General features: G+C 48.9%; 1 protein-coding gene across 3 annotated transcripts; it reads left to right on the top strand.

Annotated features, from left to right (window-relative positions):
- The first annotated feature begins 856 nt into the window (after window positions 1-856).
- tpx2 (TPX2 microtubule nucleation factor) lies at window positions 857-10,637 on the top strand. 3 transcript variants are annotated; one of them, XM_061220293.1, is made up of 17 exons: window positions 857-1,014; window positions 2,082-2,191; window positions 2,467-2,601; window positions 2,832-2,946; window positions 3,388-3,480; window positions 4,258-4,344; window positions 4,603-4,724; window positions 4,813-4,961; window positions 5,112-5,283; window positions 6,130-6,268; window positions 6,804-7,020; window positions 7,518-7,613; window positions 8,254-8,418; window positions 9,014-9,160; window positions 9,309-9,420; window positions 9,741-9,907; window positions 10,398-10,637. In XM_061220293.1, exons 2-17 carry the CDS (start codon window positions 2,086-2,088, stop codon window positions 10,506-10,508), a joined length of 2,133 nt encoding a protein of 710 aa, XP_061076277.1. In that variant the 5' UTR covers window positions 857-1,014; window positions 2,082-2,085; the 3' UTR covers window positions 10,509-10,637. The 3 variants fall into 3 exon arrangements, with proteins under 3 accessions (XP_061076277.1, XP_061076275.1, XP_061076276.1); XM_061220291.1 differs by having other exon boundaries at window positions 9,720-9,907; XM_061220292.1 differs by having other exon boundaries at window positions 863-1,014; window positions 2,086-2,191; window positions 9,720-9,907.
- Window positions 10,638-12,346: the final 1,709 nt, after the last annotated feature.

Here is a 12,346-nt window from a genome sequence, read left to right as displayed (position 1 = left end):
GAATAAGTCGAATAAATACCTCACTGAGTGTATAAAGCCCTCCAAATTCCAGGAGCGTGCAGAAGAACACAACCCACCACAAGAGGGCCTCTGACGGGTCTCAAGTCATAGGAAATAACATAACTCACCTGGCTATTGCACATTTTTCATGAACAATGTAACGAAAAGATAGTCTGTGAGCTAAATGTGTGTGTCCGGGAGGGGTGGGGGAGGTACAGAGAGCAGTGTCCTGTGTCCTTATCCTGAAGCCTGCAAGCTTAAACAAAGATCTCCACTATAGCCACTGATTTGGTTTTTACTGGATGACACTTATCATTGTAGATCATTATGAAAATACATTTACTGCATGCTATCAAGATGGACATATTATGTTGCGACTTGACTCTCTTTGACATAACCTAAATGCCTTGAGATTTTACAGTGCCGTGAAAAGGTATTTGCCCCTTTTATATTTATGTTTTCAATCTTGCTTTAATGCATAATATTGCGCATGGAAAGGTGATTACAAATGTTTTGATTAATTGATCTCGTAATTATTTAATTAAAGTGCATGTTACACTTGCTAAATGTGCACAAACTGAGCAGGGTTAGATAGTGTGCTACTTTTTTATGGCACCCCATACCTGACCACAGTCAAATGCATATACATAAGAACGTAAATATTAAAAACAATACAACACTGCAATTGTAAAACAAATGTGGAATATCTTTTTACAGACAAAACCCGTCGCCCATGCTTTGGAATGTTGTTTTTGGCCGCCACCAGTCACGTCAAAGGAAGGGGGTCATAGCAACATTCCAGCACGTGATCCGGAAATAGCTAGCGATAGGTTGGTTTAAAACTGGGGGAAATTCAAATCACAACTGATCGTCCGTGTGCGGGTAGTCGCTTTTAATCTTCTCTGTGAGCATATATAGCTAGCTAACTAAATTCTTTTGTAATATTAACCAGCAAGTTCCTCATAGGGAGTTTGTCATTTATAAATCCGCTTTTTGGAGCCAAAGGCTTTAGAGGTAAGACGGAACTGATCACTTAAGCGAATGTGTTTTGACTTTTTTGGTGTTCGCTTCAGTGAGGTCTGCAAACTACGGAACCCCTCCATCAATGTTTAATCTTGCTATAAGTTAATTCACTAGCAAATTTGGTTGGCTAAAGTTAACATGCATTTCGACTGAAGTTGTTTATTGCGGAATAAACAACTGTGAATAACTCTGAATAAACAACTTTATGAAATTGTGGAGCATTATGAATAATCTTTGCTTAAATTCAGTCTGACGCGTTGTCCAATTACTTTAGCAGGCGGTAGCTTGCTAGCTGGTTGTCTTAATCTATGATCAGATACGTAAACGTTAGCTAACAGTTCACTTACCTAGCTAGTTTGCTTGCATTGTCTAATTTATGGGAAATTTAACTAAACTAGCTAAAGTCAGGCCTGCGGAGCTAACGTTAACTTGGTTAGCTAACGAACATTAGTCAATACCTCATCATTAAATGAGTTGGCTAGCTTGTGTATATATATATATATATATATATATATATATATATATATATATATATATACAGCTATGCTATGCGAGCTCGCTGAGGTGGTTGATTAGCTAATGTTATAATAACTCCATAACTAATAACTTGCACAAACTTGGCTGAGGTCCTATCTGGCTTTGCAGGTGGTCAACTGGTCAGTTAACTTTGCTAGTTGGCTAACCTCATGGCTAACTTAAGATAGTCTACTAGCTAGTTTCAGCGCACACGCTACCTTTAGCCAAGTTGTGCATTTCCCTATGCAAAGTTGTTAGCTAACTTTAATCTGATAGCTAACTTTAATCTGATAGCTAACTTTAATCTGATAGCTAACTTTAATCCGATAGCTAACTTTAATCTGTTAGCTCAATGAAGTGACATTGGTTCCTTATTAATTGTATGGTTAAGTTAGTCACGTTGTATACATTCGTCTCGTTGGGCGAATTGCTTGAAATTTGTGAACTTGGCTAGTTCCCCACTGAGCTGAATGTTAACCACTAACTTGAGCCTTTAGCATTTAGCGTTAGCTAACGCTATTGTTACTGTCGTTCGTTGAAAGGAAGATGGATCTGCCTGAAGAAAACACCGCCGTCTACGAGTTTGATGCACCATCGCATGTCATTGACTTCGGTTCTTTGGATGCAGACGACAATGCTGACGAGTGGTTCGGTAAGTTGGGCGATCTGTTTTTTTTATTGTATTCTTTATTTAAAGAGCATCCGCCACATTCGATGAAGTTACAGCAACTAACGTACGCAACGGTGTTCTGCGATTTTGTTGCACGGAGCCTTTGTGCCCAGCCTTCCCAGTAACTAGGATACTCGCCATTTACGGCTTTTGTAAAGCTGCTTGTGAAATTGTTAATGTAGACACTTTTTGTAATTCGTACATCTGCACGTTTAGCTGATGGACTGCTTCGGACGCTAACACTGATTTGTCTATAGATCAGATGGCCGACCCAAATGCTGCGGGTCAGCTCACTACCCCGCAGCCCGAGAAGCCGCTGGGCAGACCCCGCAGAATGGACCTCCCAAGGGCTGTGGTGTCTCCCCGACGTGACGATGCCAAGTCCGCCACAGGTCCGTATTTCACTGGTCTGTTTGCACAAGTCTGCTATTAATGCCCTTCTCTAGTCCCTTGCAAATTATGTCCTAAGCATCCTGATCAACATATCGGGTTAACACTGAGGTTTACGACCGCTGGTTGTACTGTGTGAAGTCCTTGTCTCATCCGCTACTCTGTTGTGGACTCTAATTCTGTATATAAGAGGAACGTGTGACTGACTGTACGTTCTTGCCTTATTGTTCAGATCCAGACCAAGGGAATGCGCCGGCCCTGCCGAATGTTGTGACCTCATGGGCTAATGCCGCCCCATCCACGTCAGGTCAAAATCAGAGGAACGGCCCCTCCCGCCAACCACGCAGGTGTTCATATTTGCTTGTATATTTTATTTACTTTTCACTTTGTCATGGCATTGCACTGTTTTTGGGAGTTGGGTCACTGCAAGAAGGTATTGCCAAATAATTTGGGGTTGAGTTTGACAGTTTATACTATTCACACTCGACTTGGGACGGTGACAAAGCAACAGCATTCTATTCAGTCTTTTTGGAGAATAGAGACAGTGGGAGCAGGGAGTGGAGGTGTAGGAACACTGCTCTTTGTGGAATTGGGTGTTGCTCACCCAGGGCCCAGAGCTTTTTTTAAAAATTATTTTATTATTTTTTTCCCTCTCCCCCCTCCTTCAATGATGTTCACGCACTAGGAAATGGCAGGTGGAGAAGTGAGATTGTATTTATTTATTTATTTTTTGTTTGTTTAAAGCACTTAAAATTGGATGTCTGACTCTTCTGTGTTGTCTCCGCCAGGGTGTCCAAGCGCATGGAATCCACCAGACGGCAGAATCCAAGGGGGGGACCTGCTGATGTGCCTACCACTCCGCCGGTTAAGAAGCCACGCAGGTGAGGGGGTCCGGCAGCCCTGCCTGCCCGCCGAGAGGCTGTTCATGCGTTTCCCCTGTCTGGCAGCGCCCCGTGGCCTGCTGTCCTGGCCACCGAGGATTGGAATGACACCCGTGGTGTGAAATCAAAACTATACCAATGCTGAATGTGGCCTTCAGTGCTGTAAAGTTAGCTGAACTTTGCCTGCAGTGTGAAAATCTTTGGGAGGTTGCAGGCAACCATGGGTGTGGTTGTGAATGCAATTGGGGATGCATTCTGGGGAAATTCTGGAATGCTAGGAATTTGATGCTTGACTATTCCCGGGTGTCATTTCTCTCCCAAGGGAGTGCTTGGTCTGTCTTGGTCCATTTGAACCTAAAATAAAAAAAACACTTCCTTTCCATGGTGCGCATTGATTAGTGGGGGGACAAAGTCAGTTGAATGTGCAAGTGTTGCTTTGGCTATTGAGCTCATTTACTTTCTGGTCTATGGCCTCGAGCAGGAGTGTCAAACTCCAGTCCTGGAGGGCCGCAGTGTCTGCAGGTATTTCTGGTTTCCTTTCAATCAGCCGCCAATTAAGGCCTTGAGAACAGGGTGTGTGGACTCTTTAGCCAATGAAAGACTCTGAAATGTGCATCTCGTGCTGAGACGCACCGAATACCTGCAGACACCGCGGCCCTCCGGGACTGGCTTTTGGCGCCCCTGGCCTAGGGTTTGACAGGCTCGGCCGGTCCGCTCGCCGTGGTTGTGGACGTGGCCTGACGACTCGGCGTGTGCGGGTTGGTTTTGTTTCCCCAGGAGCTCCGTGGCGAGGCCCTCGCGCCGCAGCGGAGCGGCCGGGGCTCAGAGGGTCCGCAGGTCGGTTCTGCCCTCCTCCGGCCTCGGGTGAGCTCCCCCACTGCCCTCTCGCCCCTCGCCTGACCGCTTTTATACACCTTCACCTGTCTGCTGTGTGGCTGAACTTGGGAGCTTTTATACCCCTTAATTTTATATTTTATTTTATTTTTTTTAGATTCTTTACATTTTTGTAAAATTTTAGTCCAAGGGCAAAGTGGGACTGGACTGACGCATCCGTCCTAATCTGTCCGCTAGCATTTCCGCTCGGCCCCTCCCGTTCATTCGCGGTGTCTGTTTTGCCTGCAGGCGGAGCACGAAGCTGAAGAGCTCGGAGCAGCAGGAGGTGGAGCGCATGCAGGCCATGCAGAAGGAAGTCGGCGAGCAGCGCAGGAGGAACGAGGCCAGCCTGAAGGCGGCCGTGGCAGGAAGTCAGTACCGCTGCGTTAGCGGAGCTGTGTGTGTTTCTGAGCGATGCGTGCTGATTTTGTTTTAACGTCCCTCCCGTGCGCTCCTCAGGTCAGCCCGCCAAAAAGCTGGTGCTGTCCACCACCGTCCCGGTGGAGTTCCACTTCCGCACGGACGGGCGCCTGAAGCCGACCGACGCGGCCCAGGACTACAAGGAGGTGGACTTCAACTCCCAGCTTCGCAAGCCCCTGGCCGCCCCAGTATGTCGTGCCTGCCCCCTAGCGCCCTGCCGTAGACCAATGTACTCCAATGATTATATAGGAATGGTGTTATTTATTTTTAGCTGGTAGTGTAACGGTCTTCTAATTTAAACGTGGGGTGTCTGAAAGTGCGTTTGTCCCGCTTCTTAGGCAAATGGTCCGAGGGGGGCCACGGTCCCCAAGCCCTTCAAACTGACGGTCCCGGCCAAGCGCAAGCATTCGGAGAGGGAGGCCTACGTGTCCATGGCGGAGCAGGTCCAGCAGTTCCAGAAACGCACGCCGGCTCGCTACCACCTCCGCAGCCGCCAGAGGGAGGAGAAGGGTACCGCCAGTTTTTATTTATTATTCATTTTTTTAAACTGATGACGTGGCGCTATGTTGGCAGTTGCTGTCTGATTGTGACTGTACCGACCTGTCAGTCAAGTGATTCGCACCTGATTCGCAATCATAACATAACGGCGGGAACAGGCCATTCAGCCCAGCAATGCTCGCCTTTTTCCTACCCCTACGTGTACCTACTAGCTAAATTGCCTAAATGCTAAATAGAATCTAACGCTGTATCAAGCCTGGTTTTGAAAACCCCCGGTGTTTCTGCCTCCACGACATGCGTTGGCGAGTTATTCCACACATTGACCACTTGCTGTGCGAGAATGCTTCCGAATATCTGTGCGGAATTTCTCCTTAGCCAATTTTTCATTTCCAAAAGCCTCAATCAAACCCCCCCCCCCCCCCCCCCCCCCCTTAACCTCCTTTTACTAAGCTTAAACATTAAGCATCTTAAGTATCCTCGTAACTTATCTTTTATACCTCCAATCAATCTGGTTGCCCTTCTCTGAACCTTTTCTAGTACCTCTGTCCTTCTTATAGTGCGGTCCCCAGAACTGCACTTGGTTTAATTTTTCAATTTATCGCTGGCAGGTTGGTTGTGGGGGGGCATTGGCGGGGGCGGGGAGGGGGGACCTTAACAAGAAACAAGGTGAGGGGAATTGCAATGGGTGTCGTGTGGTGAGCCTAGTTGTATTGGTTATAATGTGGCTCATACTGCTTGCAGACCTTGCTCTTGTATCCCTGGTTACATGTGGTTAATGTCTGTACACTGACCTGCTTCAACTACGGATTAAATGTTATCGATTATGATTTATTAAAAAGAAATGTTTTTCTCCCCCAGGTCCGTCCCCAGTGAGGAGCGAAAAGCTGAGAATCACGCGCCCCCAGACGCCCCTGCTCATGAAACGACCCAAGGCCCGGCCCGTGACGGTCAAGAGCACCGCAGAGGTGGAGGAAGAGGAGCTGGAGAAGATCAGGCAGTACGTTCAATGGAACTCTGTATTCCTCGTAATATTTTACCCAAGGAATGGCTGCCAGTCTGTCAGCAGGTCTGACTTTGCTGGCTGTGGTTTCACGTCAAGTGTGTTCGTACTGCGTCACCTAAATGTTGTGCCTTGGCTGAATGCTGGTTTGGTGAAGTGACAAGCCTGGTCAGGGTGACGGAATTTGTAGTTTCTGTAGCATTGACTAATATGAGCACATCCTCTGTTTAAAAAAAAAAAAAAAAATGAGCTTGCTTTATAGGGCGGCTTGTAGCATAGTGGTTAAGGTACAGGGCTGGGACCCACAAGGTCGGTGGTTCAATCCCTGGTGTAGCCACAATAAGATCCACACAGCCGTTGGGCCCTTAACCCTGCATTGCTCCAGGGGAGGATTGTCTCCTGCTTAGTCTAATCAACTGTACGTCGCTCTGGATAAGAGCTTCTGCCAAATGCCAATAATGTAATGTTTTATTCATTTGTGTTTTGTTTTTTTTTGTTGTTGTTTTTTTGTTTGCCGTCGTCTGTGGCGCAGGTTTAAAATCAAACCGCTGGAGCTGAACAGGAAGATCTTGGACGGGGTGGTGATGCCCAAAAAGCCGGCTCCTAAAGAAGCCACGAAGACCGAAGCCTTCCACCTGGAGACGGACCGGCGCATCCACGAGCGGCAGGCGGGCCGGAAGCCCGACGAGCCGCAGGACGACACCTTCCACCCCCGGCCCGTCCCCCTCCGCATCCTCAAGGAAGTGGTGGTGCGTACTCCGAGCTTAGAGCAGGGGTGTCAAACTGAATCCCCAGGGGGCCGCAGTGTCTGCAGGTTTTTGCGGTTTCCTTTCAATCAGCTGCCAATTAAGGCGAATTAAAGCCTTGAGAACAAGGCGTGTGGATTCTTTAACCAATCAATGACATGAATGAACCCAGAACACCCCAAAAACCAGCAGACACTACGGCCCTCCAGGACTGGAGTTTGACACCTGTGGCTTAGAGCTTTTGGGCGCTTCATTTTCCGTCATTAATTGGCCTCAGTGTTGATGCACCCATTTTGGCTCATCTCCAACGCCTTAAACTAGCTTAAGCTAGGCCCGGTGTTCGAGGTCCCTAGAATTCAGCCTAAATGAACTCCATTGATTGGTTTGTAGCAGATTGCTCCATGCAGTTGTTTTGTATTGTGTTGTGTTTTTGGTTGCAATAATTCGAAGACACTCTGGCTGGACCCCCCTTAATGTTTTTCCCCCCTTAAAAATTTCAGGGTGTTCCAGAGAAGCGCGTGCAGCAGCCCACCGTCCCAGAATCGCCAGCCTTCGCTCTGAAGAACCGCGTGCGCGTGGAGCGCAAGGTGGAACCGGTGAGTGGAACCATTCTTCTGCATGAATGTAATGGCGCGTTCCATTTACCTCGGAAGTCGGAAGTCGGAGCTGGGAATGACGTCACACCCGAGTTGACCGCATTCCAGTAAACAACTCGGATAACCAAGATGGACGCCTCCAGTGCTATTGTTGCTATCGTTGTAGCCATTGTTAGCAATACCAGTTGAAAACACCACATTACACGGTATTCTATACATACAAACACCGTAGTAACATGTCCACAGATAGACGTTGGACAGTACTACGTATACCACTTATTTAATTACACAAAAACAAAACAGAAGTGCTAAATAATACATTACGAGAGATTTCATTTACCGTTGACGCACGGAGCAGCCATCTTGGATTTCTAACTCGGGGTTACTCGGTCGTTCCGACTTTCCCAGTCGGAAATCCCACCTCAGGGGGCGTTCCAGTTGAAATGTCCGACTGGGAACTCGGAAATTCCCAGTACAAATGGAACGCACCATAAAGTCACACCACCAACGTATCTGCCTCATTTTCAGAAGCGAGCGCACGCCTGTGGTCTGGTTTGCGTGTGGGGTATGTGGGGGGGGGATGGCGTTGGCCGTGGTTCTGGGCCGTGGTGTGGTTTGGTGAGCCTGACCTGTGCTGCAGGAGAAGCCCGTGTCGGTGGTGAAGGCCCACGCCGTGCCGCACCTGGGCCTGCCCGTCCAGCCCAAGAGGACGCAGGTGGAGGTGTGCCCCTTCTCCTTCGACGCCCGCGAGCAGGAGAGGCTGGCTCTCAAGGAGAAGAGGCTGGAGGAGCTGCGCAATGAAGGGGTAAACAAACAATGCAGGGGTAAACAAACAATGAAGGGGTAAACAAACTGCCCAACTGCCACACCGCTCGCTTTCCCTAGTGCCGACTGCAACAGCGCTGTCATTCCCTCATGCCGACTGCCACAACATTTTTACATGCTTTGTGCTATTAAAAGCCCCCAGCGACAGATTTTATTATTATTATTTTTTTTTAGCATGTCATGAATGATCCAGAATATCCCCACCTCAATCAAATGTCTTTTCCGCCAGGAATTTGGTAATGGAGAAAATATTTTTTCCAAACAAATGTGACTTTTGGCAGGAAATTTGTAGTGAATGGCCATCACGTCTGACATCCAAATTGCAGGTATGGTTCTTAAAAGGTACAATGGGTGATTATGCACATTGGTAGATAATCTGTTCTAATTTCCACAGAAGGGGTGGAGTAGACAGTGTTGTGGTTTCATCGTGTTTGTTGCTGCATTCCCTCTCCGCCGTTATATCCGGAATTACCTATTGTACCTTTTTAAAAGACCTGTCTGGAGGACTGTTTAATAGAATTGATGGATCTAGTTATGTTTGTATGACCCAAGCCCTCTGGCCGTGTGCCCTGCAGGTGCCCAAGTTCAAGGCGCAGCCGCTGCCGGACTTCAGCGCGGTTCACCTGCCTGCGAAGAAGGTGGCCGTGCCCACCCAGGTGGAGCCCTTCCAGCTGCTGATCGACCAGCGCGGGGCCACCAAGAGCGAGCGCTGGGAGAGGCAGGTCAGTTCCTCCCGCCACCGGGGGGCCCCGCAGCCGTTCGCGTCGATCATTTACACTGAAGGGTTTTAATTCCAGTAGTGTGCGCTACTCCTAATTATTGTGCCCCACGTCACGATGTCGGCGCCTCTTCGCTCTCCTCCCCTCCCAGATGAAGGAGGAGCTGAAGCAGCAGATGGACGCTGCCACGTTCAAGGCCTGCCCCAACACAGTCGTCTACAAGGAGCCCTTCCTGCCCAAGAAGGAGAATCGGTCTGTTGTGGGTAAGTGTCAGGTGTGCTTGCGTGTGCACTCGGGGTTCCCATGGTTACTGGATATATTTTGATCCATGGAAATATTTCCCTATCCCTTTTGTAGGCCCAAAACAATTTGCTACAGAGATTCTCATCATACATTTGTTCATAAAATGCAATTTACGGGGGGAGCAAGGACCATGAGAAGCGCCGAGTGGGAGTGCCGTTTGTCTGCTGGTTGGCTTAACCGTCTTGTGTTTGGGCTGCCCCCCCCCCCCTCTCTCTGGCGCTTTCTGGCTTGGCTGGCTGCTGTCTTCTCCCCTTTTCAGACGACACCTGTCATCCCACAGTTACCGACGGCTTCCTGCTCAACACGGAGCGCCGGGCCAAGGAGCGGCTGGAGTTCGACCAGGGCGTGTGCGAGAAGGAGGCGCTGCGCGCGCGCATGGAGGAGCAGAGGAGGCGGGACGAGGAGGAGAGGGAGCAGGAGGAAATCGCCCGCCTCAGGCAGGAGCAGGTACGCTTGTTCCTGTGCGGCCCGAAATTCTCGCTGCTTCGACCGATGTAACCGCCCTGTGGCGTAGTGGCTAAGGTGTACACATGACTGGGACCCGCAAGGTCGGCGGTTCGATCCCCCGGTGTGGCCACAATAAGATCCGCACAGCCGTTGGGCCTTTTGAGCAAGGCCCTTAACCCTGCATTGCTCCAGGGGAGGATTGTCTCCTGCTTAGTTTACTCAATTGTATGTCGCTCTGGATAAGAGCGTCTGCCAAATGCCAATAATGTAATGTTCTGAGTTTTTGTCTTGAGCTATGAGTTCTGTGACTATTTTGAGGCACTCTTGGGAGATATTTTCTGGCCGTTGGTGTCGGTGGCAGCACACACCACGATAACCCGCTTGCTGCACCTGCCAGGTTCTGCAAGCAGGTCTTCGGTTCAGTGTCCCGTATGGGGAAACGTACGTTTTTGTGTCTTCTCAAAGTCCGTAATCTGCCTCCCCCCCGCAGGTGTACAAAGCTCAGCCGATCCGACACTACAAACCACTGGAGCTGAAGCGGGGGGAGGTGCCCCTGACCGTTCCCGAATCGCCAAACTTCTCCGACCGCTTCCGCCTCTGATCCCGCTTCTGACCTCTGTGAACCCCCCCCCCTGCGATTCCTGACCCGGTGCTTTTATTGTGCTGCAATTTGCCGAGTTTTATTTATGTATTCATTTGTTCTTGTTTTACATTAAACCGTTTTATTGAACTAGGTGTTTGTGTGTTCTTGCTTAGATGGGGTTTTTGCGTCTAAGGGTGAAAATTGAGACCGTTTCATGGTTGGCCTACGCCAAGTCTTGTTGGCCTAAGTTTAGCCATCTGGGTCAAGGCCTGCCCTGCCTCTGGCCCCGCTGGAAAATCGGTTTACCCTGCCAGGTCTGTCCTGAATTCCTGTGGTTACGACCTACTATAACATTACCCCATCATCGCTGGATGCAGTGTCCTTTAACAAGATCATTTCCATAAATCTCTCTGTCTACAACGGTAGACTACCGTCACGGCAGTGTTGCTTTCATGCTTCATAATGGGCTTTAGCTGCAAATTCTCAGCCCCTTTTGCAAATGCCTTCTGTTGAGCTGTGGCTGAGGCTCGTTGGATTAGCCCAACAGGTGAAACTTGCCTGGTGGTGATGTGAAATTGCAAGTAATATATACATGTATTTAAAATGACGGCTAAATTCAAACCGTTAAGGCCCTGGTGGAACAGGGTCTCCCGTCCGCAGCCGTAAAGCTTTCAGCTGGAGATTTCGCTCCATCTCTCACGCAACGTGCGGACGGGGTCTAGGGCTCACACCGCTGGCTTTATTAACGGGGTGGCGGATCGGTGTGGCGCACACCACCCTGCCAGATTTCATATCTGTGGGGATAACTTGGATTTATCAGGTTTTGTTTCCTGGGCCACTGTAAGCCATGCTGGCCACCAATCTGGATGCACCCTGTGACACAGCATTGTAGTGGTTATTTGGCACATTAGGAAACGGAAGTGTGGTTGGCATTAAATTATGGATCTACTTGTATTATAGGATATAGCTTTTTTTAGAAAAATTCAATGATGCTATACATATGTTCATGGATTTGCAGACCAGGTACAGTATCTGGAAGTGAAAATTGATCTGAATATATGAATAAAATAATTTTATGTTTTTCGCACCATTCTCTGCAGTCTCTAGAGCCTTGTTTGTCAAAATCACAGGTTATCAGCTGTTTCTGAGATACTGAAACCACCCTGTCTGGCACCAACAATCATGCCACAGTCAAAATCACTTGGATCACATTTCTTCCCCATTCTCACATTTGGTCTGAGCAACAGCTGAACCTCTTGACCACGTCGGCATGCTTTTATTCAGCATTCAGTTGCTGCCACATGACCGGCTGATGAAATATCAGCATTAACAAGCCGGTGTACAGGTCTACCTAATAAATTGCTTGGAGGGTGTATGTGTGTGAGAATGTGTGTGCGTGTGTGCGCGTGTGTGCATGCATGCCTTTGAGCGAAATGGAAAGATTGCGTCCTCACGCTGTCCCTAAAGCCCCAATGTGCCACCAGCTGCCCCGCATGCCTCTGTTATCAGGGCACATTAACAATTCTCCCCCCCCCCCCATATTCAGCTTCTATTTGGAGCTGAGACTGGGAAAGATAGAAGAAGAATCCAGCAGGGCCCCCCACCCCCCACCTCGCAACTCGTTCATATAGCTGATCTGACACCCTGCAGCTGGGCTGGGTGTCCATTGGTCTCTACAGGTGGACTCAGGCACAGGAGAAATCTGCTCTCGCGTATGTACGAATTTCTACATTGCATGTGTGTTGCCGTGGTTATGCTTGTGTGTAACTCTTTTTCCGGTAGTGTGCGCTGGTACCCTCACTGACTGTCACCGGCCCCGCGCTCTTGTGAAGCCCGGCGGTCAGCCTTCGTCGGGG

This window comes from Conger conger, chromosome 14 (assembly GCF_963514075.1).
Source record: "Conger conger chromosome 14, fConCon1.1, whole genome shotgun sequence".
Lineage (NCBI taxonomy): Eukaryota > Metazoa > Chordata > Actinopteri > Anguilliformes > Congridae > Conger > Conger conger.
Note: the sequence above shows the minus strand (reverse complement) of the source record. Positions and strands in the feature narration are given on the sequence as shown.